Raw genomic sequence first — 27,531 nt, 5'->3', positions numbered from 1 at the left:
TATCGTGAACAATAGCCCTGATATGGGGCATAGGCAGGAGAGGGATGGAAGGTGCAAACTCCGAGTTTCTGCTTCAGGGCCTTGTTTTGGCCCCTCCTGTGTTCCCATATGTCTCCACATTCCTCTGGGCTGAGTGTGTGTGTGTGTGTGTGTGTGTGTGTGTGTGTGTGTGTGCGCGTGCGCGCGCGCGCGCGCGCGCTTATGTTCATGCCAGGTACTCCCTGAAGAAGACACAGCTCCTTCTTTTACTTTCTGCCCTGTGGCCCTTTACTCCACCTCTCTCTCTAGGAGATTCAGGCCCTGACAATGCCTGTGGAAGGCCAGATCTGCCAGCTCTCTTTACTCTATCGAGTCTCTGGCTGAGTTGTGGGACAGTTGAAGAGTTTGACTTTGAGGCCTCCAGCTGGTGTTCTGGAATCCTAGATTTGGGGAATTCCCCAAGGTCACATAGATAATAGCAGAATGAGGACAAGGGCCTACACTTCCTAATTTGCAGAGCAGTGTTGCTTCCACTCTACCATATTCTCTCTGTCTGGATCTTCAGTCACAAAGTCCCATTTGATGAATCCTTCTTATGAGGGAGAATGTCTGGGAGAGGGATTATATTCAGGCAATTATCCCAGGCAACAGGGAAGGGGAAGGGAACAAGTATTAAGCACCTACTATGTGCTTCATATGTAAGCTTTTTACAAATATTATCTCATGGGGGGAGCAGAAAGAGAGAGTGTAGTGGAACTTCATAGACACTGCCTGTAGGGATGAAATGTCAAACTATTGTCTTTGGACATTAGGCATCCCTCATACTTGCCTCTACCTGAGGGAAGCAGAGTTTGGCAGTGAGTGACTTTGCAATAATAACTAACATCAGTGAGGTACCTTAGAGTTTGCAAATTGCTTTAAAAAACCATCTGAGTCTCAAAACAACCTTGTGTAAACCTAGTTTACTACAACTACTATTATCTTCATTTTATGGCTGGGAAAACTGAGGCTCAGAGAGGTAAAGTGCTTTTACCCAGGGTTGCACAGCTAGTAAGCTTTCTGAGATGGAGTTTGACCCCAAGTTTTCCTCCCTTCATCCAGGTTTGGCATTCTATCCACACTATCTCCGGATACATTGTCTAATTTGATCCTTGCCATATTCCTGGGGCGGGGATAGGTGTTATTTTTAATATTCATTTTACAGATAAGGAAATCACTATTAACACACAGTAACACTGAACACCCACTGTGGACAAAACACAGTACAAGATACTGTGGGGGCGGGGGGGGGGGAGGGATATCTACAAGACACAGGTGGAAGTCATAGAGTCATAGTTTTTCTGGAATTACATCTCAGTTGTAGAAAGGCAGCTAGATGGCGCAGTGGATAGAGCACTGCCCCTGGATGCAGGAGGACCTGAGTTCAAATCTGGCCTTAGACAACTAGACACTTACTAGCTGTGTGACCCTGGGCAAGTCACTTAATCCCAATTGCCTCACCAAAAAAAAGAAATAATAATAACATCTCAGTGGTAGAGACACAGTCTCTGCATTTGGAGAAGGAGGAGTGGGAGAAGGCAGGAGGCTTTTCCTCTAATTCTCTGAAATAAAGGTCAACCCATAGATTACTCAAACCCAGTAGAATATTAATTCACCAGAGTAAGAAAGGCTCTCCCCCTTTTCTGCATATATTTGTCAGAGCAGGTCCCAGATTGTGTGTCCTCTCAAAGGTAATGATTGGGTGAATCAAGTGCAAACTGAAGAGCAGAGGCTAAAATGTAATCCTGAGAGAGAGCTAAGAACCCACTCAGGGTTCTCTCATCCCCAACTCTGCACCATCCCGGTTCCCTCCCCCAGAGAACTTGGGGAGGCTATGGAGACAGGGTCTCCCTTACTCATTTTTTTTCTTTTTTGCCACAGGGTCCACTAGTTGCTCAGTGTGTAGAGTCGGTTTGTGAAGGTGGATGAGGAGTTGCTGGGATACAAAGGTATTCCTTGGCACACACAACACTGATTCCTGCTCTTACCTTTGTGGGATGTACAATTGCTGGGGCACTTTTTTGCTGGTGTTCTGCCTTTAGGGCTCCCTAAGGAACTGGTGCAAGGGATTCTTCCCAAATAACTTGTAAAAACACAAAAGCAAGTCAGAGGACTTGGCTGGGTTCTGGACAGGAGGTTGCTGCGAGGCAATGCCTCCTCCTGAAAGCTGGAGGACAGACAGAGCCAGAATGAGAGCTTAGGGTTTATTGAAGAGATATCTGGGACAGATGTTGAGAGCAGCTCTCCTGGGGCCATGGACACAGAGGGGATTACTTTGGTTTGTGAAGGATTTGGAAGCTGCATCAAAAGAGTCCCCCTGGCCACTAGGATACTTCCCACCTTCCAGCCAGCCTTGCTGAATGTGTTGTTGAAAGGTTCTAGAGGCCGGTCCACTGCCCTGGACCCTGGGGGGCTCTGATGCTGAGCTGGGGCAGGCAGGCTCCACGAGCTTCAGTAACCCAGCCAGATGACAACACTAATCCAGGTCCTTGGGACGCAGCTGTTCTGGGGGAGAGAGGAAGGTGCGCTGAAGCAGCCACACATCTGGGGGATCTGTGGTGGTTACAAGTTTACATGGGAATTCTTCCAATGACATGGGAGTGAAAGTATGTTGAGGGCTGTTTTTTAATAAGCCATGACTACATCTGTTGGCTTCCAGCCACTTGGAAGTCTTGGATGAAATCTGGAGCCTCTTTAGTGGGGTCTGGGGTGTGGATGAGAGAGTGGAGATGGGGATGGGGCTGAGCCTCCACCCAGTCCCCATCTGACCCACAACACACTCACTCAGAGGATCACAAATGTGTTTACATCTATCGAAGCATATATGTGAGCCCATAGCCACACTCATTACATACATTTATTATGTGTTTTCTTTGCTGTAGGGAGCTCCCGGTGAGGAGTTTCTCTTTACCAGTGCAATGTCCTACATTCACATTGCCATATGCACACCTCTATAGGGACAGGGATTAGACCTGTCATTTCCTGGCACAGATTACTCCCAGGTGAGGAAGCTCCCTCCAACAACACAGCTCAGCATCTTCTTGGCAGTTTAGAGTCTTAGAACACTATCTGGGGAACAGAGAGGTTAAATGACTAGAGAAAAGTACTTAGAAATGTTTATGCATCTGCAGGCAATAGAAGAATGCTAAATGGTGCAGTGGAGAGCACTGGGCCTGGAGTCAGGAAGACTCATCTCCTAGCTGTGCGACTCTGGGCAAGTTACCTAACCCTGTTTGCCTCAGTATCCTTATCTGTAAAATGAGCTAGACAAGGAAATGGCAAATCACTCTAATATCTTTGCCAAGAAAACCCCAAACTGGGTCAGGAATTTGAACTCGGGAAAATGAATCTTCCTGACTCCAGGCTGGGCACTCTACTCACTGCACCACCTAACTACCCATTGTTATCTTTAGCATTTATCACTCACAAGCCTCACCTTGTACTGGGCTTTAACCTTTCCAGCACTAGTGGAAGGAGCTGAAAATTTCTCTATACCTTTCACCCATTGGTCTCACCCTGTAACTCTCACCAACTCTAACAGCAGGGAATAAATCTAATCATTTCCCCATATGACAGATCTTCAAATATTTGAGGTTGCTATCGCATCCCCTCTAATTCTTCTCCAAGATGAAATATTTCTGGTTGCTTTGGTGAGTTGTCAGATGATGTCATTTCCAGACCTTTTCATTGTTCTCACTCTTCTGGGCTCCTTGTAGTTTATCAACCTCCTCCTTGAAGTGTGGCTTTCAGTACTAGATGTGACAGTACAGATGTTGTCTGACTAGTGCAGAGCACAATGTGACTATTATATTCCTTGAATGCAACCTGAGATTAAATTAGTTGTTTGTTGGTTTTTTTAAGCAGTCCTGTCAAGCTGTTGACTCATTGAAACAATCCCTGTCTTTTTCACATAAATGGCTACTGTTGGACCACATTTCTTCCACTGGGACTTAGAGAATGAATAGTTTGGACCCAATTGCTGGACTTTATTTTCCCCCTATTAAATGTCATCTCTTTGGCTTGAATTCCACCATTAGAGATTAGTATGGTATAATGGAAAGACCTGGGTTTGAATTACAGCCACGATACTTACTGGTGATCAAACCATGGACCTGTTATTGAACCTTTTTGAGACTTGGTTTCTACATCTGTAATGCAAATGAAAATACTTTTGCTACCTGTCTCACTGGATGAGTTGTGGTGCTGTTGTGATGAAAGTGTTTTGTAAACTTTACAACGCCATCTCAATGTGTGTTTCTTATTTCTCAGTCGCTAGACTACTTTCTGTCCTCATTTTTAAAATGGGGGGGTGGGGCAGCAGTGGATAAAGCACCGACCCTGGATTCATGAGGACCTGAGTTCATATCCAGTTTCAGACACTTGACACTTACTAGCTGTGTGACCTTGGGCAAATCACTTAACCCTCATTGCCCCACAAAAAATAAAATAAAATAAAATAAAAATGGGGGGTTCAGACAAGAGGATCTCCTAGATCCCTTCTTGCTTTATATTGAGAGTGGAATTTGAACCCTGTTCTCTTGGCTCCAGGCCTGATCCTCTTTCCCTTTTACTGTCTATGTCTAATCTTCTCTAAAACCAAACCTCCAATCTTCTCTTAAATCGATGGATCCATTGGTACAGGGTGCTCCAAGGAAGGAACTTTCTCTGCCCACACAAATTGTCGCCTTCTCGGCAATTTATGCTCTTAGAGAGAAGCTTAAGGCACTGAAGTTACATGATATTATATTATTAACATACAGGATGTTATGATTTGATATTATAAATTCATTTCCCAAGTTGTCCAGATTATTTGATATTCTGACTCTGAGAGAGAGAGTGTGACAGAGAGAGATTGTAGAGAAATTGTCTGATCTAGGACAACCCTCATATTTTGCAGTTGGGAAATGGAACCTAACTCTAAGGAGGTTAAGTGACTTGCCCAAGGTCCTCCAGTTCATCCAAGGGCATAAATGAAGCTATTCGGCATTGTTCCTTCCTAAATCCCAACCCCTGCACCAAACAATTTCTGCATTTGGGAAAGAGGTTTGGACAACAGGAAGAGACCATCCCAGTGAGCAAAGTAATGAAAATTGGGGAAGGATGAAAAAGGAAAATTATTATTGCTTGCTGGAAGAGAAAGGAAGATATTTACCCCATCTTTTGTGGAAAGAACAAAGTAATTATCACAACACTTCCCACCAGCCCCCCAACCAAGGCTCTCCTCTCAAGGGAGCTGAATAACTGCTCCTGGGAAGCTGAGGTCACTAAGGGCCACCTTCCTGCTGGGGCCCCATCTACAGAGGTCACTGCCCAGATTGGGGCCAGTGGGTAAACACTAGCGATAGGGTGGGATCCAGGCAGTAAGATCCGGCTTCTCCCTGGAATTCCAGTCCTATATGATGTGAGCTCTCTGAGTCAAGGGGCACTGGGGGATGGGGAGGGGTGGTGCTTGCTCTTTGTTAATACCCCAGCAACTTTAGAAGCTCCAGCCAGGCTCTCACTACTGTGTCACTTTTTTGTGTCTGAAAGCTGAAAAGGATGATCACTTGGCTTAATGGAATCTTCTGTAAGTATTCACAGGCTCATAGGTTTGGAGGTAGAAGGAATCTCCGAGCTCATCTGATCTCATCAGACCTCCCTACTTTGTAGGTAAGGAAACTGAGGGAGGACCAGGGTGTTAAATTACCTGCCCAAGATCACACAGGAAATAAGTAGCAGAACCCAAATTTGAACCCAGATTCTCTGTCTCCAAACCCAACACACTTTTATACTGGGCCATCTCACTAAGATGCTGATACATCCTCTCTTCCCAGGGATTATCCCTACCCTTACACAGGGCAGCCTAATGCTAAGGCCTCCCTGGTAGTTCTATCTCCTGACCTAGAAAGCAAATATAATTCTTTTTTTTTTTTTTAGTAAGTATTCTCAGTTTTATAAAAGGTGGGTGAGGACAGACAGGGAAGGGAGACCAATGGCTCTCCCATACAGTCTTGGTTGGGAATTTTGTTTCCATACACAATTCTCACAATTATTACAAAACCATGGGTCTCTCCAGGCTGGAAAACAAGGCTAGAAAACTCACCTAAACTAGAACTTCCCTTCTTCTGAGTGCAGGGTAAGGTGAAATATTTATTGAAAAGACACCTACTCTCTCACTTCTCTAAATTACTGGGACAGGATCTTCTCCTGGTGAGAAAGTGAAGGGGAGGGTAACGTACTTGTTTCAGAGGCGTTTCTCTCGGTCTCTCTCTCTGTCTCACAGGTACACCTTGAAAAAGCATCCACACTGCCCTCCTATGTGAACAGCCCTTTGACTATAGGAGGTCCAAAGGTAGACCTGGTCTCAGTGCTGTGGTAGGGGAATATAGTGGAGGGTTGGGAAGTCCTCTTCCCACTGGCCACATCTAGCTCACTCGTTCTATTTCTCCTTTCAGAAGCCAATGTGGGTGTCTGGACACAAATTTTTCCATGTCTAGGCTCTATATCAGGGTTTCTTAGCTTGGGTAGGGTGAGGGCAGAACATGTTTGGTTTTTTTTTTTTATGTTTTGATAGTTGCCTTCTCAATGGGTGGGGGAAGGAGAGAATTTGGAACTAAAATTAAATTTAAAGTAAAAAAAAAGCAAAAAAGAAAAGAAACTTAAGACTAAAATATATATTTTGATTACTGTATCAACAAAATCAGTTTTCTCTATAATACTGTGTATTTTATTTGGGGCACTTAAAAACATTATTCTGAGGTAGAGTCCCTAGGCTTTGCCAGACTGGCAAAGGGGTCCATGACACACACCCAAAAAAGGTAAGAATCTCTTGTCTAGTGTCAGGGGAGCATAGAGGAGATTGAGGATGAGGAAGACAGGTTGGGGAAAGGTTAAGGAACTATCATTTGGGGCCATTTGGAAGTAGGGCTTTAAGCAAAAGGGAAAGTTTCCGCCTTCCTACTGTAAGGAGCTGAGTATGGTGTGGATGCTACCCTTCAGATAAGGACAGGAGTAGTGGGGATTCCTTGGCCTGGTGCATTCCTTCAGGGGTCAGGGACCCTCTTCTCTCAGTCTCCTGCTAGTCTCCCAGGCAATATAATCATGGGAAAGGAATGAAAACGATTCACCAATGGGCCCCAGCAGAGAGTGTGGGCAGGGTCCTGGGCTCCAGCCTGTTCTCTGGGGGAAAGGGCCACCCGTAGAGGAAGGCAGGAAACCAACCCCAAAAAAGGCTAGAGGCTTTGTTTCACTGAGAAGCCCAACATCCTAGATCTCTAGGGGTAATCCTCTTTTGGGGGAAATCGGGGGTGGCCCTGCTTTCTGTTGGACTCTCTACTCTTAGGTCACAGCTTAGTTTTATAGCAATGTTGAAGTATTGGTTAAGATTTTATGTGAATCCTTTCCCCACCACCACCCTAAAAAATCCTATGGGGATTGTTTCCTTCTAGCAATGCCTTCTGGGGAATCAATCAACAAGCATTTATTAAGCACCTACTATGTGCCTAGATCTAGAGCTGGAAAAAAACCGCAAACCCTTGAGCCCATATAATCCCATTCCCTTATTTTATAGATGAGGAAACACAGTTAAAAATATTAAATTATTTGCTTAAAGTCACATAGGAAGTGGCAGATGCAGGATCTTCTGACTCCAGAGCCATTGCTTTCCCTACTGAATCATTTTAGCCTCCATTAATTAGATGATTGAAGAGGTCACCAGCATCATGAAAAGACTTCTCACAGTTCCACTAGCAAGTGTGGGCCAAGATGCAGGATGAAAGGGTTTTCAATCTCATTTGGGAAGAATCAGTGCAATGTTTTTACTATAGGGAAGGGCACAGGAGTCTCTGACAAAGAAGGAGGGGTTAACTTAATGATGCCTATGGGTCCCTGGGAGCCATTTCCTTCTTGGCTAGGTAGAAGAAGATTTGGGGGGGAAGGTGGCATGGGTATGTTGTCCGAAGACCTGGTAATGGTACAAGTTGCTTAGTGACATATTCATGCCCTGCTTACCTTGTTCATAACCCTGTCTGCTAAGAGCCAACCTCAGTAAGAGGATGGAATGTTGACTTTGTTGTCGTTCAGTCATTTCAATCATGTGTGACTCTTCGTGACCCATTTGGAGTAAAAACTCTAGAGTGGTTTGCCATTTCCTTCTCCATCTCATTTTGCAGTGAGGAAACTGAGGCAAACAGGGTTAAGTGATTTGCCCAAGGTCACACAGCTAGTAAATGTCTTAGGGTAGATTTGAACTCAGGTCTTCCTGATTGCAAGCCTGGTGTTTTATCTACTATGCCACCTAGTTCCTGGTGAATTTGGCCATCCATTAAAGGAAGCCAGCTCCTCTGGGCTCTGAAATGTCTAGGGCTTGATCTGGCTGATGTTGTTTGAAGAAGAAAGGAAGAACAAAAGTTAATCTAGACTGGTTACCTCAGGGTGCTAGGAAGACTAAGAAAGAGGAAAAACCTTTTTCTTGTATCACAGAGAGATCAGATCTCAGAGAAACTTGAAAGGAACTTCATGGCCATCTAGTCAAACTTTCATTTTAAAGATGAGGAAACTGAGGCACACAGAGGTTAAGTGCCTCTCCCAAGGTTTTATAGGTAGTAAGAGTTAGGAAGACCTGACTTTACAAACTTTCAAGTAACATGTGTGTTTATACATATATGTGTATATGTATATATGTGTGTGTATGTGTGTATATATATATATATATATATATATATATATATATATATATGCTGTTATTGTTGCTGTCCTGCCTCCAGTCACTTACTAGTGATGTGACTAGGCAAGTCACATAATCTCTCTCCACCTTGGTTTCTTCATCTGTAAGAGAGAGATAGTAATAGCACCTACCTCCTAGGACTGCTCTGAGGATAAAAGGAGATACCATTTGTAAAGTGCTTTGCAAACCTTAAAACTCTCTATAATAAAAAATGTGAGTTATTATTATTGTGCCCAAATTTGCATGTGTAAATCAGACATACAGCACACTCAGAGCTCAATTTCTCTACAATTTGTCTCCGTCACACTATTTCTCCCTTGCTCTCTGTCTCTCTCCTGTCTCTCTCTCTCCCTGTCTCCCTCGCCCTCTGTCTCTCCCTTTTCCTCTGTCTCTCCCTCTCTCTCAGTCTCTTTCTCTTTCTTTCTCTTTCCCACTAAGGCCTTAACATTGACTGTCTGCCACATTAGCAGACAGGCCCTAAGGACATAAATGTCCATTTTAAAAGCTCTAGCCTTCAAGATGCTTACAGGAGAAAGAGTAGAAACATTCGTCTAAACTGGGAAAGGGAAGAAAAAAGCCAGATAGCTTTTGACATTCAGGGCCAGACTTTGCATTGTAACATGCAAAAGCTCACTGTGCTGCTTACTCCCTGTGTGACCTTGGGTAAGATATTTCATCTCCCATCCCTTTTCATTTATAAAAGCTGTCAGAATAATTAAAAATAAGACCTTTCATCTCTCTGAGACTCCATTTCCTCATCTGTAAAATAAAGAGTTTAGATTTGAACTTGACACCCTCTGTTGTACCTTCCACTTCTAAATCTTTTATCCTAATTAGGTCAGTTATGCCCCAAGAATATCTTTCTCTCAAGCTTCTTTCTTACTCCTTTCTCAAAAGGAACTTCAAATGGACATTTAAAGGCCTTCACTACTGTGCCAGACTTTTTCCATGCTACTGTTAGTCATAAGATCTAAATTCCACCCAACAAGATGATTAGAGCTATTTTTCCAACTTGATATTCTATCTCTGACCTCCAGAATTTGCATGAACTGTGCCCCTCCATCTCCCTCACCTTTACTCCCCTATGCTCCCCCCTCACTTTCATTGCTCAGAATCCTTACTTACCTTTTTTTTTTTTTGGTGGGGCAATGAGGGTTAAATTACTTGCCCAGGGTCACACAGTTAGTGAGTGTCAAGTGTCTGAGGCCAGATTTGAGCTCAGGTCCTCCTGAATCCAGGACTGGTGCTTTATCCACTGCGCCATCTAGCTGCCCCCTTACTTACATTTAAGGTTCAGTTCAGGTCAGTCAGACAACAAAAATGTATTAAGCACCTACTATGTGCCAGGTACTGTGCTAAGCACCCTGGAAGACAAAGAAAGGCAAAAGCCAGTCCCTGCAATTATGGAGTTTACAATCTAATAGGGAAGATAACATGAAAACATATATGGACTGACAACCTATATCCAGGATAAATTGGAAATAATCAAAAGAAGGGAGTCATTAGAATTAAGGGGACTTGGGAAAGGTTTCTTGGAGATGGTATGATTTTTATTTTTTTTTGGTGAGGCAATTGGGGTTAAGTGACTTGCCCAGGGTCACACAGCTAGTAAGTGTTAAGTGTCTGAAACTGGATATGAACTCAGGTCCTTCTGAGTCCAGAGCCGCCACCTAGCTTCCCCTAGAAATGGTATGATTTTAGCTGGGACTTGAAGGAAAGAAAATAGGGAAGCCAGGAGGCAGAGATGAAGAGGGAGAGAATCCCATGTGTGGGGAATAGCCAGGAACAATGTTGTGAGTCAGGTGATGTAATGTCTTATGGGAGGAATAACACAGAGGGCCAACATCACTGGACTGAAGTGTACATGGCCAGGTGAAAGGTGTAAGACTGGAAAGGTAGGAGAAGGTCAGGTTATGAAGGGCCTAGAATCCAAATGGAAAATTTTGTATTTGATTCTGGAGGTAATAGGGAGCCACTGGAGTTTATTGAGTGGTAGTGGTAGTGGTGGTGGTGTGTGTGGTATAATCAGAACTGCACTTTAGGACGGATTGCAGTAGACTTGTGGCAGGCCGACCAACCAGCAGCTTGTTACAGTAGTCTAGACTCAAGGAATTGAAGGCCTGCCCCAGGGTTGTGGCAGTGTCAAGAGAGAAAAGGGAATATATATATATATATATATATATATATATATATATATATATATATATATACATATATATGAGAGATGCTATGAAGGTAAAATCAACAGGACTTGCCAATAGATTGGATATGGGCAGATGAGAGGAATTGTAGATGACTCAGATTGTAAGCTTGGGTGACTTGGAAGTTGGTGGTGTCTATCTCTCTGTCTGTCTCTCCCAGCTTCAGCACAAGGTAAAGGATGTGCCCTTAGAAAAGTACAGACAGGGGGCAGCTAGGTAGCGCAATGGATAAAGCATCAGCCCTGGATTCAGGAGGACCTGAGTTCAAATCTGGCCTCAGACACTTGATACTTACTAGCTGTGTGACCCTGGGCAAGTCACTTAACCCTCATTGCCCCGCAAAAAAAGAAAAAGAAAAGTACAGAGAAGGTTCCCCTCACAGCACATGTCCCATTGCTCCTTGGGAGTCCCATCCTGATACAAATAGATACAATTAAGACATAGAAAATTCTGAAGGAATATTGAACAAGGACAGGAAGCCCATGTAACATATACATCATGTCCCCAAGGTAAGGATGGTGCATGATTGAGAAGGATCAGAGGCATGTGGGTCTAGACAGGGTGAGGTTTGAGGAACAATTTGCTGTTTTAAAATTTAAATAAATGAAACAAAAACAAACCCCAACACTTGCTGAAAAATAAAAATTGATTCCGGTTATCATGTGGGAGTTTGAGGTGTCCCTGAAGCTGACTCGAGCCTTCTTCCCAATTTTAGAAAAACAACATTTGTAGCATCACTAAATCTCAGAGTTGGAAGGTTCTCTGGAGGACATCTAGTCTGAACTGTCCCTAAATAGGAATGTGGAGAGGGAGAAGGGTGCCACCAACCTCTTGGTCACCCAGGCTTGCAGCCTAGGTGTCATCTTTACCTGCCCATATCCAATCTGTTGCTAAGTCTTGTCTTATAGTATCTCTCATATCTATCCCCTTCTCTCTGCTCTGACACTGCTGAGATCCTGGTGCAGACCCTTATCTCCTTGTACCTGGATTTCTGCAGTATCCCAAACATCTACCCTCCCCTTGAACACCTTTAGTGGAGGGGAACATATTACCTCTGAAGGCAATCCATTTGATTTTTCCGTGTAGAGCATTGGTTAGCTCTTTTTTTTTTTTAGCAACAAACATTTATTTATTTTCCATTTACATGTAAGGGTAGTTTTCAACATTCCTTTTCATAAGATTTAGAGTTCCAAATTTTTCTCCCTCCCTCCCTTTCCTCCCCCCCCCCCCCAAGATCACAATCAGGTTATTTTTATCAGTTCTTTCCATAGGGGTGAATAGTAAGCTTCCTCATCAGTTCCTTGGGATTGTCTTGGATCATTGCATTGCTGAGAGTAGTTTAATTCATTGACAATTGCTCATTGAACAATACTGCTGTCACCCACGCACAATGTACTCTCAGCTCTGCTCACTTCACTATACATCAATGTTCATTGGTCTTTCAAGGTTTTTCGGGGATCATCCTGTTTGTCATTTCCTGTAGCACAAGACCATTCCACTACAATCATATAACACAGCTTTTCCCATCATTCCTCAATTGATGGACATTCCCTTGATTCTCAATTCTTAGCTTCCACCAAGAGTTGCTATAAATATTTTTTGTACAATTTTTCCCCCTTTTCTCTTTTTCATGATTACTATTGTTAACTGTTTCCCTTCCATCCTATTCCCTTCCCCATGATATTTATTCTATTATCCATCTTCTTTCATCCTATCACTCTTCAAAAGGGATTTGCTTCTGTCTGTCCCCTCCCCGACTCTGCCCTCTCCCCAACTCTGCCCTTCCTTCTTTTGCCCCTCTCTCTTTATCCCCTTCCCCATCTATTTTCCTGCAGGGTTAGAGAGATTACTCCACCCAATTGAGTGTGTACATTATTCCCTCCTTGAGCCAATTCTAATGAGATTGAGGTCTTTGAGCCAATTTTGATGAGTGTTAGGCTCATTTACTGCCCAGATTAAATAGATTACTCCACCCAGTTGGGTGTGTCTGTTAGTCCCTCCTTGAGGCAGCTCTGATGAGTTTAAGATCATTGAGCCTTTTCTGATGAATGTAAAATTCCTTTACTGCCCTACTCCTCTCCTATCTCTTCCCCCACTCCATAAGCCTTTTCCTGTTACTTTCATGTAGGATTTCACTTCTGCCCTTCCCCCTCCCCCATTGAATTCCCTTCACCCCTCAATTTAACCCTAAAGATATTATCATATAGCTAAGTGACACAGTGGACAAATCATCACCCCAGGGGGATCCCAGCCAAAACCGGGCCTCAGACACAAGACAGTTGCCCACTGTACGACCCCAGGTATGTCCCCCAGCTCCAATTTTTTTTTTTATGGTTCTCTAGAGTCTTGTATTTGAAAGTCAAATTTGCCATTCAGTTCAGGTCTTTTTGTCACAAATATCTGAAAGTCTTCTTTTTCATTAAAGTCCCATTTTTTCCATTGAAAGATAATGCTGAGTTTTGCTGGGTAGGTAATTCTTGGTTGTAATCCTATTTCCTTTGCCCTTTGGAATGTCATATTCCATGCCCTCCGGTTCTTTAATGTAGAAGCTGCTAGATCTTGTGCTATCCTGACTGGGGCTTCACAGTACTTGAATTCTTTCTTTTTGGCAGCTTGCAATATTTTCTCCTTGACCTGAGAGCTCTGGAATTTGGCTATAATATCCCTAGGAGTTTTCTTTTTGGGATCTCTTTCTGGAGGTGATCGGTGGATTCTTTCAATTTCTATTTTAGCTTCTTCTAGAATTTCAGGGCAATTTTCCCTGAGAATATCTTGGAAGATGGTGTCTAAGATCTTTCCTTGATCATGGTTTTCAGGTAAACCAATAATTTTCAAATGATCTCTCCTGGACCTATTTTCCAGGTCGGCAGTTTTTCCCAGAAGATATTTCACATTGCCCTCTATTTTTTTATTCATTTGGATTTGCTTTATTGTGTCTTGGTTTCTCATAAAGTCACTGGCTTCCATTTGTTCAATCCTAATTCTTATGCAATTATTTTCATCAGAGAGCTTTTGTACCTCCTTTTCCATTTGACTTTTCAAGCTGTTGACTTTTTTCTCATGTCTTTCCTGCATCACCCTCATTTCTCTTTCCATTTTTTCCTCTACCTCTCTAATTTTATCTTCAAAGTCCTTTTTGAGCACCTCTATGGCCTGAGACCAATTCATATTTTTCTTGGAAGCTTGAGATATAGGGGCCCTGATGTTGACATCTTCCTCTGAAGGTGCTCCTTGGTCTTCCTTGTTACTGAAGAAACTTTCTATGGTCCTCACCTTTCTCTGTCGGCTCATCTTGCCTTTCTTTTACTAGAATTTTAGCCCCTTAAAGTGGGGCACTGTTTCCAGGCTGCAGTATCCCAAACTTAAGAAGTCCCAGGTGGTATGAATTAAGGAGAATCAGGTTCTTCACTGGCCCAGCCTGTTTCCTGGTCCTAGATGACCCCAGACCAATTTGCCAATCAACCAGCTTTGTGTGTTGTGGTTGTTAGCTCTGACAAGCCTGTACCCCTCCCCCACCTGGGCCCCTGCTACTCCAGCCTACCTCCTGGTTCTCAGTAGGGGTGTAAAATCCAAGTTCTGCCTTAGCACCAGCATAGACCCCTGTAGTCTCTCCCCTGCCCAGGGCTCAGCCCACTCACCAGACTGTGAGCTTAGTTCCAGATGAACTAATCAACTTCAGCTGATTCAGAGGCTCTGGGGGTCTCCTTCTCTAGTGAGGACTTCCTGAGATTGGATCTGTGTCAGGGTGACTGTGAACTTGGGCCCGACTTCTGTATCAGCACAGCAGCTCCCTCCTTCTGACCTTCCAAGCCATTCTTGGTTAGAAGATGATTTCAGCACATTCTTCTGTGAGTTTTGTCCATTGGTTAGCTCTTACCCAGGCCTGACCCTGGGGCTGGCCTTTTCCAAGAGCTGATATATCCATAGTATTGATCGGCATGTTAGGCAGGTCAGGAATCTAGCCTGGGGAGAGGTGGGGGACTGACTGAGAGTCCAGAGCCTATCAGGTCATCTTTAATAAGTTCCCTCGTAGAAACCTGGGAAGACTGATGCAAATGAGCAGAGGATAGAGAATATTGTACCCAGTAACAGTTATAACTAAAATATTTAACTACTCTGATCAATACAATGAGCCAAGAAAATTCCAAAGGACCCATGATGAAAAATGCTATTTATCTCTAGAGAGAGATCCAAGGAACTTAAATCGAAGCATACTTTTTTTATTACTTCCTACATGCTTCTTGCTTTTTATTGTTATTGTTTGGCAACATGTCTAATATAGAAATATGTATTGCATGACTTTACATGTATAATTGATATCAAATTACTTGTCTTCTCAATGGGTGGGAGAAGGTTAGGAGGGAGAGAATTTGGAACTCAATTTTTAAAAAAATGAATGTTGGGGACAGCTGGGTGGCGCAGTGGATAAAGCACTGGCCCTGGATTCAGGAGTACCTAAGTTCAAATCTGGCCTCAGACACTTAACACTTACTAGCTGTGTGACCCTGGGCAAGTCACTTAACCCCAATTGCCCTGCAAAAAACAAAACAAAACAAAACAAAAAAAAATGAATGTTAAAAATAGATAAATAAATGAAAAAGAAGTTCCCTCATACAACTGATAAAAGGATTGTTGGGAGCTGGAAATCTAGCCAGAGTGGGGCAAAATGGACATTCAAATTTTTCATATTGTAACGATTGGAATAACGCCACCTGCTGGATACTTACTGTAGAGGAGTTCTGCCCATGAAGGGAAGGTCTTTGAGGGCAAGACCAGGAGTCAGGAAGTGACGCGGGCTAGTGGGAGGAGGAAGGAAGAGACTGGCGCTCAGGCTCGCTCTCTTTTCCTCTGGACTCTGGTGAAGAAGGGAGCTAGAAATGTGCTCTCCCTTTAATAGATAGAAATCTAGGCCTTTTTCTCTCTCTTTACCAAATTCTTATTCTCCTTAATAAATGCTTAAAAGTCTAACTCTTGCTAAAGCTTATAATTTATTGGCGACCACTCATTAGATATTTTAGACAGACTAGCTAGAATTTTAGACCTTAACAATATTTAAAACAATCATCATCATAATATATGATTTGGCAAGCTTTATTGAACATTTACTATGTGCTCAACACTATATTAGCTCATTATATATGACAGAGGCCTAGAAAGATGAGATGACTTGATTGGAAAAATAAATGCTGGTTCTGGAGAATAGATATCAAAAATACCTCCTCTCACATGGGTTGGGGGGGGGGCACTACTAGAGCAGAATATAATATGCCTTGTCAAGCAAGGTTTCTGTATCAGGTGTTTTTTGCTTATTTTTTCTTTCCAACAAGGTGGGTTTAATCTAAGAGTGGGGATGGGAAATCACATTACATAAAGACAAAAGGCCTCTGTGCGCACGCGCGTGTGTGTGTATGTGTGTGTATGTGTGTGTGTGTGTGTGTGTGTGTGTGTGTATGTATTTAAGATCAGTTGATTCACCTAAGGTGATGGTGGCGGTGCTGCTGATTGTTCAGTCATATCCAATTCTTTGTGACCTCATTTGGGGTTTTCTTTCTTTCTTTTTTTTTTGAGGCAATTGGGGTTAAGTGACTTGCCCAGGGCCACACAGCTAGTAAGTGTTAAGTGTCTGAGGCCAGATTTGAACTCAGGTCCTCCTGACTCCAGGGCCGGTGCTCTATCCACTATGCCACCTAGCTGCCCCATTTGGGGTTTTCTTGGCAAAGATATTAGAGTGGTTTGGCATTTTCTTCTTCAGCTCATGTTATAGATAAGGAAACTGAGGCAAACAGGGTTAAGTGACTTGCCCAGGGTCATGTAGCTAAATAAATGTCCGAGGTCAGATTTGAATTTATGGAGATGAGCCTTCCAGACTCCAGGCCCAGCACTCCATCCTCTTTGACACCTAGCTGCTTACTTAAGGTTACATTCTGAGTGACTAACAGAACTGGGCCTAGAATTCAGGTCTCTTGACTTTTAGTCCAGAGTTTTAAAATTTGTTCTACAGAATGTTTTATTTCCCTCAGAAGAAGGTGCAGGGAAGGTGGGTCCCAGGATTCCTCCTCTCCTTAGATGGTGAAGAGCAACCCACCTCAATAGGGGGAGTCAGGCTGATCATTGTTAGGAGTAGATGAGAGGCTGGAGAGGGGAGGGAGGGATTTAGTGTGCTGTAGGAGAATTCTTTTCCAAAGAGGGAAGAAGGAAGGTCTGATTCCTGAACATTTTACTTGGGGACCTGGGCTCTTGGGGACGTGACTGTTCCTAGAAGGAGAGTAGTAGGTTCTGGACAGTGTTTCTGTCATTACAGCTCTATGTATGGGAAGGATAATGTCTAGATCCACTGGCTCTGCAAAAATGAATGACACCTGCTTTTTTTTTTTTTTTTTAGTGAGGCAATTGGGATTAAGTGACTTGCCTAGGGTCACACAGCTAGTAAGTGTTAAGTGTCTGAGGCCAGATTTGAACTCAGGTACTCCTGACTCCAGGGCTGGTACTCTATCCACTTCACCACCTAGCTGCCCCTTACACCTGCTTTTACACAAATACCTTGGGGGGGGGTTTAATTAGGCATATCTGCCATATCTGGATGATCAGGGCCACTAGAGAAGTGCATAAATTTGTCCTTGTGACTTTCCTGCTTGATCCCTGATGGGGCTATTGATTGAATCAAGTATTTGGGGAAAAGGGATTCATTCACTTTATTTTGAGCCCCAGGAACAAGATTAGGAGTAATGGATAGACATTGTGGAGTGGCTGGAGACTGGTTCTATGTGAGGGGTGTGAAATGTGAACAGAATGGGGCAGCTAGGTGGTACAGTAGATAGAGCACCAGTCCTGGATTCAGGAGTACCTGAGTTCAAATCCAGCCTCAGACACTTAACATTTACTAGCTGTGACCCTAGGCAAGTCACTTAACCCCAATTGCCTCACTTAAAAAAAAATATGAACAGAACAACTTTATCCTATTTAGAGCTGGCCATGAGCAGAATGAACTGGCTTGAAGAGAGAGTGAGCTGTATGTAAGTCACTGAGGGTCTTCCAAGGGAATACTGAATGGACCACTTGTAGAGTATGGACTATGCAGAGATGATCGCTGTTCAGGTCCTGGTTGGACTAGATGTGTTCTGAGAGGTCTCTTCTCACTTTGACGTTCTGTGATTTTGATGGCCTGGAGGGAAAAGGCCTCCTGTCACTTGCTCTAGGAAAGAGGTACTTTGGTTAAGAGAGAGTGGGAGGAGAGGGACTCCTCCCCCCACACCAGTCCCAATTCCCCATTCTTGGAGCCCGATAGGCTAGGGTGCGCTCTGATGGCTCTGAGCTGCTTCGAGATCACAGTCAGCATCTACCCCGCCCAGCCCTGGCATCAAGCCAAAGGAGTTAAACGAGTAGGAGTAAAGGGGGGGGGGGACTGCAGGGGCGGGGGCATAGTGGCCTCACCCTCCTCTGCCTCTCCCTGCTTTCTGATTGGCTGAGAGGTCGTGGGAGTAGGTTTGGAGAGCTCCCCAGGCTGGTCGAGTCGCAGTTCATTTCTCCAGCCTGTGTAGCTGGGGTTGCGGATTTGACTGGCCCATAGAGAAGGGGACAAGATGATAGTCACCCGTGAGTTGGGGCAGCGGTTGTGGGGAGGGGGGTGCCATTCGAGCCTGAAGGGGGGGAGGGTGGGCATCATGAGAGTGTTGCTATAGTGCGCACACGTGGGACGTGCGAACATGTGCAGCGGATTACCTGTATAGCCTTAGTCCGGAGGGTCGATCTATAACTGTGCAGCCCTGACCGAGAGTAATCTGCAACCCGGTCTCTGTGACCCAGGAGGGCCCCGAGTGTGTGTGTGGGAAGGGGACGGGGGAGGGGGCAACGACAATACTGGAGGGAGGAAACCCTGTGCATGTATGAGGCCCAGAGTGGACGTGCTTGGGTAACTGTGTAATACAGATGGACATGCACTGCCTACTTTCTCCTCCTTCACTTTCAGTCGCAAGCCTCCACTAAGCCTCTTCCTAAAACTGGAGTCTTTCAGTCAGTGCCCAGGGGTCGGGGACTACAGAGTCGACAGAGTCGGGAATCGGCTCTTGAAAACCAGGATAATCTTTGCTCAGTCACACATGGGCAACAGCTTGGCAATGGGGTATGGGTGGAGCCCTATTTCCTTGGTATGGGGTGGGAAGTGGTGATCTCCCTGGGATCATCTTGAGACTGTCCCGGGAGATAGGTTTGTTGCAGAAAGGAAGCAGAGTAAGCCAAATCCAAGTTATAGAATTGAAAGAATTTAAAGGTAGAAGGTATGTGGGGTGGGGGGTGGAGGGTGGGGGTGGAGTCTTAGAAATCATCCAGAGGTTCTTCTGTCTAGTCCAGGAGTTCTTAACCCGAAGTTTGTGAATTTTAAAATATTTTTATAAATGTATTTCAGTATAATTAATTTTCTAACGCATTTTATGTATTTGAAAATATTATTCTGAGAAGGGGTCCATAGTTTTCACCAGACCACCAAAAGGTCCATGACAGAAAAAAAAATTTAATAATCCCGGTTTTAAAAATCCAACTCCCTGGTATTTGATTTGTGTCATATTAAAAATGATCTGGCTGCTACTGTTGTGGAGTGGGAGGAGTTGTCTAGGGTAGGCTGCTTAGTGTGGTGGAAAGAGCATTGTACTAGAGTCAAGCAATCTCCATGTTCTACTAACTCATCTAGAGTAAGGCAATTTACCTCAATCAAATGATGGGGTTAGATTAGATGATTTATATGTTTGTTTGTTTTTCGAGGCAATGAGGGTTAAGTGACTTGCCCAGGGTCACACAACTAGTAAGTGTCAAGTGTCTGAGTTCGGTTTTGAACTCAGGTCTTCCTGAATCCAGGGCCAGTGCTTTGTCCACTGCACCACCTAGCTGCCCCTAGATGATTTCTAAGGTCCCTTTCAGATCTACCATTCGGACTCTTCCCCTTTCTACAATTTCCCTGGCCACTCCTGTGTTCTCTTCACTACAAATTGAATAGAACCCTTCTTTGCAGGGTGCTCGGTGCCTCTCACCTCCTTCTCAGAGCTAAGGAAGTCCTTCCATTGGCTTTCTAATATGGGGAGGAGGTTGGGAGTGGGGGGGCGGTGTCCTTGAGGAAATCAAACTCCCTTTGGGCAAAGACTTTCTTTCCTTTAGCCCTCTGCACTGTGTTCTACACACAGTGTACACTTAAGTATTTGTTGGATTCAATGATGAAAAATGAATCCTTGAGAAAGTATTCACTCCTCTTTGAGAAGATTCATCTTTTCCCTCAGGCAGGTTAACTTAACTCCTTTACCATTCCAGACTGAAGCTGAGCAGTACTGCTTTCAAAGGGCTGCATCTTCCCTGTGTGAGACACTGAGACTTGTTCCTGTTAGTGGTCCTAGCTTGAGCTCAGTGGTCATTCAGAACCCACGTTTTTGTCTCATTCACCAGAACAGAGGCTTGCTTCTGAGTGGCCCTTGGGAGGAAAAAGGGGCTAGGCTTAGGGGTTTGTCAGGAAGAGTGATTTCAAGGCTGAGTCAGGATCTCTAGCAGGGATTTGGGTGGGATTTTTTCCATTTGGGCTTTCTATTGGCAGCTACCCTTGAGTCTGTTGAGGGAGCTTCTAGGAGAGAGGTAGCCACGTGTGTGTGTGTGTGTGTGTGTGTGTGTGTGTGTGTGTGTGTGTATGGGGCAGAAAGGAAGATGTTTCTGGTGAGTCATGAGAAAGGACTCATAATTAAGGGGCCCTTCAGGTCAAGAATTCTCCGTGCCAGCACAAATGTCATCCAGAAGGCTTTCAGGGAATCCAGCTGTTCTATTTTCACCTCTCTAGGCCCTCTCTTTCTCTGTTGTTCTGGGTAACTCTCCCTTTCACTGTGTAACGCTGTCACTTTATGCGACTCTGCCTCTTCCAATCTTCCTTCTGTGTCTGTTTCTATCTCTTTTCTATTTCTATCATTGTATCTGTCTTGATTTCTGCCATTCTATAATCTTGCTAGCTTCCTCTCATAGTATCTTTACTATGCCATTAGTTTCTGCCTCTGTCTTTCTTCTCTCTTGCCTGGCAATCCCTAGGGTCTATGGAATGACAAGCTCATGTGGGGAGCTGGCCTGGCCTCCCTTTGGGATTGCAAGGCTAGTTTATGTTAAATGACCTAAGAGAAAGATGAGCTCCTAGGACCTGCAATTTGTCAATACAAATCAGAAAGCCCTAGCTCTTTATCACACGGCATCTATGAGGAAGTATTAATATGAATAATCTATGATTCCTAAGGCATCATAGCCCAGTACATCAAGACCTGGATTTAATTTGTGCCATTGACAAATACTGTCTTTGTGACCCTGGGCAAATCACTTAACCTCTCCATGCCCCAGGCAACTGAATAAGACTGGAAATTAGAGCCCTACTTTGGTAGACTTTCAGCAATGAAATAAAAGGTGTGCAGGGGTGTTTGTGTTTTTTTTTTTTTAACTGTTCCCCCTAGTGTGTCAGACGAAGGCCGGGGCTATTTTTCTTATTTATGGCCAGAGTGCTGGAGGTGGTTGTACTCTCTAATGTTTGTGCCACTTAGGGGAATGTGTGAGCACATGCAAAGTTGCAGAGGCCAGGCTGGCATCTGCAGAAGGGCATGTCGAAGGTGAGAAACTGGATCATGAACAGATGGCTGACTCGGTGAAAACCTTTGTGTATGCTGGAGGTAGGGAAAGGGCAAAGGGCAAAGAGAGAAGGGAATAGAAACCGAAAAAGGAGGCTATCCATCCTTCGGAAGAAGGCTGTCCTCATTGAGCTATTTCTGTGTTTCCCCTGCCATTGAATATACTTTTGTAGGGAAGAAAGTGGCTGCTGGTCTAGCCCACTATGCTGCTTCTATCTGCATTGCATTTTCCCCCAGCAGATCTCCCTGTTTGCATTTGGCTCAGAGTAACATTAAAACCACATTTATGGGATTATAGGCACACATGGCTGGTGGTTTAAGAAACCAGCCTGAGATTACTAACAATTCCTTGCATTTGGGCAGTGCTTACAGTTTTCAGTGTGATTTAGCAGCCATTATCTTATCTGATTAAAAATGTGCTGTGGAAACCGGGCGAGTCAAATACAGATGGTATGTTAAATGTGTTGGTGACATCATACTGAGGAGAGGGTGGGGAGAGGCAGTGCTTTGTCCATAAGGAATAAGAGGTCATGCTATTTCTTAGGGACAGATGTTGGACTGTGAAATCAGGAGAACCTTTGCAAATTAGGAAGTAATTTCTTGGCATCTTATAACATTCACAGTCTATAGTGGATCGTGAAGACTATAGTTCTATAGATTGATTTTTGAATAAACTGACAGTATTTATTTAGGGTTATATTAGCTGGAATATAATATATAAGGGGACTCAATAAACTGTAGCTTAGGGAGAGAAGAGCAAGATGAGCCAGGGGTTCCTGTACTCTGAGGCATCATTTCTGCCTGTTGCTGTTCAGTTGTGTTATTCTTTGTGACCCGATTTGGGGTTTTCTTGGCAGATACTGGAGTACTTTGCCATTTCCTTCTCCAGATCATTTTACAGATGAGAAAACTGGGGTAAATAAGTTTACATGACTTGTCCAGGATCACACAGCTAGTAAGTGTCTGAGGCCAGATTTAAACTCAGGAAAATGAATCTTCCTGACTCCAGGCCCAGCACTCTATTCACTGTGCCACCTAGCTAGTCAGTCAATTAGTATTTAGTAAGTGCTTACTTTGTGCCAGGCACTCTGCTAATTACTACGGATATGAAGGTAAAAATAGTCTTTGCCTTCAAGGAGGGCATATTTTAATGGGAGAGATGCTATGTAAATAACTAGCTACATAGACAACATAAACAGAGACCATCAAGACCACCTTTGGGAGGAAGGAACTAGCAATCTAGGGGGAACCTGTGCAGAAGGTGAGTCGGGCTGAATCTTGAAGGAAGGAAGCCAGGGAAACCTAAAAGGTTGAAGGCAAAGCATCTCCAAGTATGTGGAGCAGCTGGTGCAAACAGACCGATGGGAGATATATTGAATGCAAGCAAATGCAACTAGGCCGGTGCCCTGCCTCCTAAAAAGGGAGGGAGGGGCCAGGCTGTTAAGAGCATCTGATGCTAAAGAGAAGTTTATATCTTATCCTGGAGGTTTTAGGAGGGATTTAGGAGGTTTTAGGAACCAAGGAATTTCACCTGAACAGAATGTCAGGTCTTTTGACTTACCTTTGGCCTGGGAAACTGTTGTTGTTTGTCCTTCATTCTGTACGAGGACCATGACATTGGGGTGACGTCCTGACTTGCACTGAATTGGATTTAAGTGAGGCAGGGCTGGGCGAGGTCGCCAACCTCGCTCTCTCCTCCAGAGCCATCTGGGGTCCAGTGGAAGAGATACCTCAGGATGACTGGAGATGGCCCCAGAGGTTTAAGGCAATTGGGGTTAAGTGACTTGCCCAGGGTCACACAGCTAATAAGTATCTGAGGTGAGATCTCAGGTCCTCCAGACTTCACTGCCAGCATTCTATCCACTTCGCCACCTAGCTGCCCACTCGGAAACTAGAAGAAAAGAGGCCCTAGCAACTAACAACTGTCACTGGTAGTTAATTTGCCACTGGAGATTTGGAGCAACTATTTTTTTTTCTTTCTAAAAATGGGCAGGCTTCTCTTCTTTTTGTCATAGAACAGCTCTGACTGAGACATGAGGAAAAACAGAGGTAGTCATTGCAGAGGGTACGGATTGAAGCTGGAGGCACAAGAGGATGAGGGTTTTGGGGAGAGGCTCCAGAACAAGTCTCGGTTCTGGTTCTTCAAGTCCGATTTTGCTCTGTGCTGAAACTGGACTGAACCAACGAGAGGAGTAGAGTTAGCTCCAGGGAAAGCCGACTTCATGGAGGGAGGGGAAGGCTCCAGAGATCTGGGTCTACCTTGCCTGAAAGGTAGACACTGATGGGGAAGGGAGAAAGCCTGGGAGGAAATAGAAAAGCCCCTCCACTCTAGGTCTATGTGTTTATGAAGGTAGACAGTATGAGAGTGGGAGCTTGACTAGGTCACGTCCTTCTCAGCGGCAGGGGAGAGGTGGTGATGAGGGGAAGACCACTGGTGGGGGCGTGCTGGGATCTTAAGCAGGGAGGGAGAGCATTGCAAAGGCTTAGCTGGATAGCTCCTGCTTCCTGTTTCTGGAAAGAGCCAGAGACTCCCAAGGAACCAGAGGCCGGAAAAGGCAGACAGCTTTCTTCTTTTCAAGGTGACAGCTAAGCTGATAAAGGAATCCACAATGGTGTGCTAATGGGTGTTGATGTGTTAATGGAGAGATCTAATCCCCCAACCCAGAGCCCAGGTAATACATATGTATTTTAAAAGTGGCTTTCTGGAGATAATGCTTTGAATCAAATGAATGCATGGTTCTAATGGTGGAATTTCTGGCACTTTGGCCAATCTTTTTTTTTTTTTTTTTTTTGTGGGGCAATGAAGGCTAAAGTGACTTGCCCAAGGTCACACAGCTAGTAAGTGTCAAGTGTCTGAGGCTGGATTTGAACTCAGGTCCTCCTGAATCCAAGGCCAGTGCTTTATCCACTGCGCCACCTAGCTGCCACTGGCCAATCTTTTTAGGTAATGCTCCCTCAGGTCAGCAAGTGCTGATCATTCTAGGAAAGGATTTTGGGGGAAGGAAAAGAGACCTTTCTAAAATTCGACCTCCATCAACTTTTCCTCTGCCACTGTGGTCAGATTATGACTCAAATTTCCTAGGTTGGAAGAGAAGGAGAACCAAAAGAGGAGGAAGAAGAGGCTTCTCTTCCCCTGTCCTTTATCCAGAGTATGCACACCCTCTGGGATCCACATTTCCCATAGCCTCCACTTGCTTAGCCAGTGTGTGTTGAATGAATGTGTTTACATTCCTCGGACATCTGGTGACTGCTGGGGCTGCCTCTACCACAGCTGGGCACTGCCAAATGGACAGCTGATTCCCACCATCTGTAGGTCTGAGGTGGCCTGAGGGACCAGGAGCCCCCAGGAAAAGAACTCTACCTGCTGGGTATGGGAGGAAGAGATCAGTCTGGAACTGATTATACAAAATGGTTCTTTGGCTTATAAGAGCCCGTGCCTGTACTTCCTTGCATTTGTGTCTGAATTTATTCTGTCTTCCCTATCTATCTTCCTGCTTTTATTTAATCTGTTTCTCGTCATTTTCTTTCTTTGGCTCTCCCTTTCCTTGGCTACTAGATGGCACACTGGGTGACCTGTATGGTGCTAACATTCCAGCACTCTGTCTCTTTGTATTTCTTTCTGGGCTTTTGCCTTGCTTTATTTCGGATGGTGTTTTAAGTTACTGTTGGCTTTAGCTTTTTACCTTCTGCAAAGAAGTTCTCCTTTCTGCACAGATGGCCTTGTGAGAGCCCTTGCCCCTGGCTGATGGGAGCTGTTGTCTTTGGCCTGTCCCATTCTTGGCCTGGCTCAGACCCTGAAGCCTCTCTGTCTGTATTTAGCAAAGGCAAGGCTGGCAATGATTGTAGCTTAAAGAGAACCTTAGAGCTTCCTTGTGTCCAGAGTCAAGAGTGAGGAATTTGAACTCCCAGGTTCTGTTCCCTGCTTTCGATGCTCACAACCCGACTTGCTTTTCAGCCTTGTTTCTTTTATCTCTCTCCAGAAATTGAAGCCAAGGAGGCCTGTGAGTGGCTGAGGGGCACCGGCTTCCCCCAATATGCTCAGTTATTTGACCGGTATGGCAGCCTGTGATTTCTTCCTATATGATTTAATACCTTTGCATTTGTATAGCTTGTGGGGGAGGGCGATCTTAAAACTGTTCTCCTCATTTTACCTTCACCATTTTTTCCCTGGAGGAAACTGAGGGCCTAGAAATCAGGGGTAGAAACAGGGAGGTAAAACAGTAATGAGAATCTCATTCCCCTGGCCTTCTACCTAATCAAGGCACTTTCAAATACAACACAGAGTCCTAATTTAATTTGACAAACTTTTTTTTTTTTTGGTATGGCAATTGGGGTTAAGTGACTTGCCCAGGGTCACATAGCTAGTAAGTGTCAGTGTCGGAGGCTAGATTTGAACTCAGTCCTCCTGATTCAGTGCCAGTGCTCTATCCACTGTGCCACCTAGCTGCCCCAAAACTTTTATTGTTTAAAAATTCAATTCTTTTTTTATTTTCAGTCTGCATTCTCTCCCTCTCACCCCACCCCCACCCCCCATTGAAAAAAGCAAGAAAAACAAAACTCATCACAACCATGTTATGACCAGCAAATTTTTTTTTAATCAAGCAAAACAAATTCTCACACTGGGCATGTCCCTCCCTCAAAATGTCTCAATCTGCACTCTGGGTCCAACACCTCTCTATCTCAAAGCGGGTGGCATTGGTCATCGTGTTGACCCAGAGTACCTGTCTGTCAAAGTTGTATCAAAGTTTGTCTTGATAATATTGTATAAATTGTTCTCCTGATTCTACTCATTTCACTTTTGCCTCAGTTCATACAAGTCTTCCCAAGTTTCTCTGAAGCCATCCCCTTTAACATTTATTATTAGCACAATATTCTATCACATTCATATACTATAACTTTTCCAGCCCAGTTGATAGGCATTCCCTCAGTTTTCAATTCTTTGCCACAACCAAAAAAAAAAAAAAAGAGTTACTATAAATATTTTGGTGCATAAAAGTCATTTCCTCTTTCTTTGATCTCTTTGATAGGGGTGTAGCTTTGAGGGCATGTTTTAAAATGTTTTCCAGAAGGGCTAGACTAATTCACAATTCCACCAATAGTGTACTAATGTATTGGTTTTTTCCCTGCCCTTCCAGTATTTTTCTTTTTTTCTTTCTCTTTTTTGGTCAGCTTTGCTGATCTAATGGGTTGGAGTTGGTACCACAGAGTTTGTTTTTATATTTGAATTTCTCTAATTATTAGTGATTTAGAGCATTTTTTGTATGGCTAGTTCAACAAATATTTATTAATTGCAAATTATGTACAAAGTACTGGGGATACAAAGACAAAGATGAAACAGTGCCTGTCCTTAAGGAGCTTACTTGTAGCAAGACAACACATATACAGCTGAGTCTAGTATGAGGACAATTGAGGGAACACGACTAATTACTGGGGGAGGCAGGGCAGGCTTCTTGGAGGAGGTGGCACGGGAGCTGAGCCTGGAAGGGAAACAGGAGGGGTGCTGAGAAGACGAGAGATGATAAGGGAGAAACATTCTTGGGCAATCAGTGGGTCCTGTGCCCCCCCCTTTTTTTTTTTGCAGGGCAATGAGGGTTAAGTGACTTGCCCAGGGTCACACAGCTAGTAAGTGTCAAGTGTCTGAGGCTAGATTTGAACTCAGGATCTCCTGTATTCAGGGCCAGTGCTTTATCCACTGCATCTGTGCCCTTTTGAGGAGCGTTGTGTGAGGCCGTGGGTCACTGGCACAAGCACTGATCCAGGAGTATTCACTGCGGGAGTCTGGCAAGTACACTGGGTGGGAGTAAAGGAAATCACCTCAGTGGAGCTAACCCAGTTTCACCTTTTGCAGACATGCAGTTTCCCATTGACATCCAAACTGTGCAACGTGACCACGAGTTCCTAGACCAGAATGCCTTTGAGTCTCTTTACAGGTGGGTATGGAGCTGCCCCCCCCCCCCACTTCCCCACCACCTGCATG

At 44.3% G+C, this 27,531-nt stretch overlaps 1 protein-coding gene across 3 annotated transcripts in view; it reads left to right on the top strand.

The window, feature by feature from the left end:
- LOC122744570 (rho GTPase-activating protein 7-like) overlaps positions 1-27,531 on the top strand; it is a 119,749-nt gene that overhangs the window by 58,886 nt on the left and 33,332 nt on the right. Inside the window, exons 1-4 of one of the 3 annotated variants that reach the window (XM_043990103.1) lie at positions 18,456-18,516; positions 24,134-24,226; positions 25,535-25,605; positions 27,402-27,484. In XM_043990103.1, coding sequence (XP_043846038.1) covers positions 24,175-24,226; positions 25,535-25,605; positions 27,402-27,484 — 206 coding nt within the window. In that variant the 5' untranslated portion in view covers positions 18,456-18,516; positions 24,134-24,174. Of the gene's footprint in view, positions 1-18,394; positions 18,517-24,133; positions 24,227-25,534; positions 25,606-27,401; positions 27,485-27,531 lie in introns of those variants that run through there. The other 2 variants (XM_043990104.1, XM_043990102.1) reach the window with 2 other exon arrangements.

Source organism: Dromiciops gliroides, chromosome 2 (genome assembly GCF_019393635.1).
Source record: "Dromiciops gliroides isolate mDroGli1 chromosome 2, mDroGli1.pri, whole genome shotgun sequence".
NCBI classification, from domain to species: Eukaryota; Metazoa; Chordata; class Mammalia; order Microbiotheria; family Microbiotheriidae; genus Dromiciops; species Dromiciops gliroides.
Note: the sequence above shows the minus strand (reverse complement) of the source record. Positions and strands in the feature narration are given on the sequence as shown.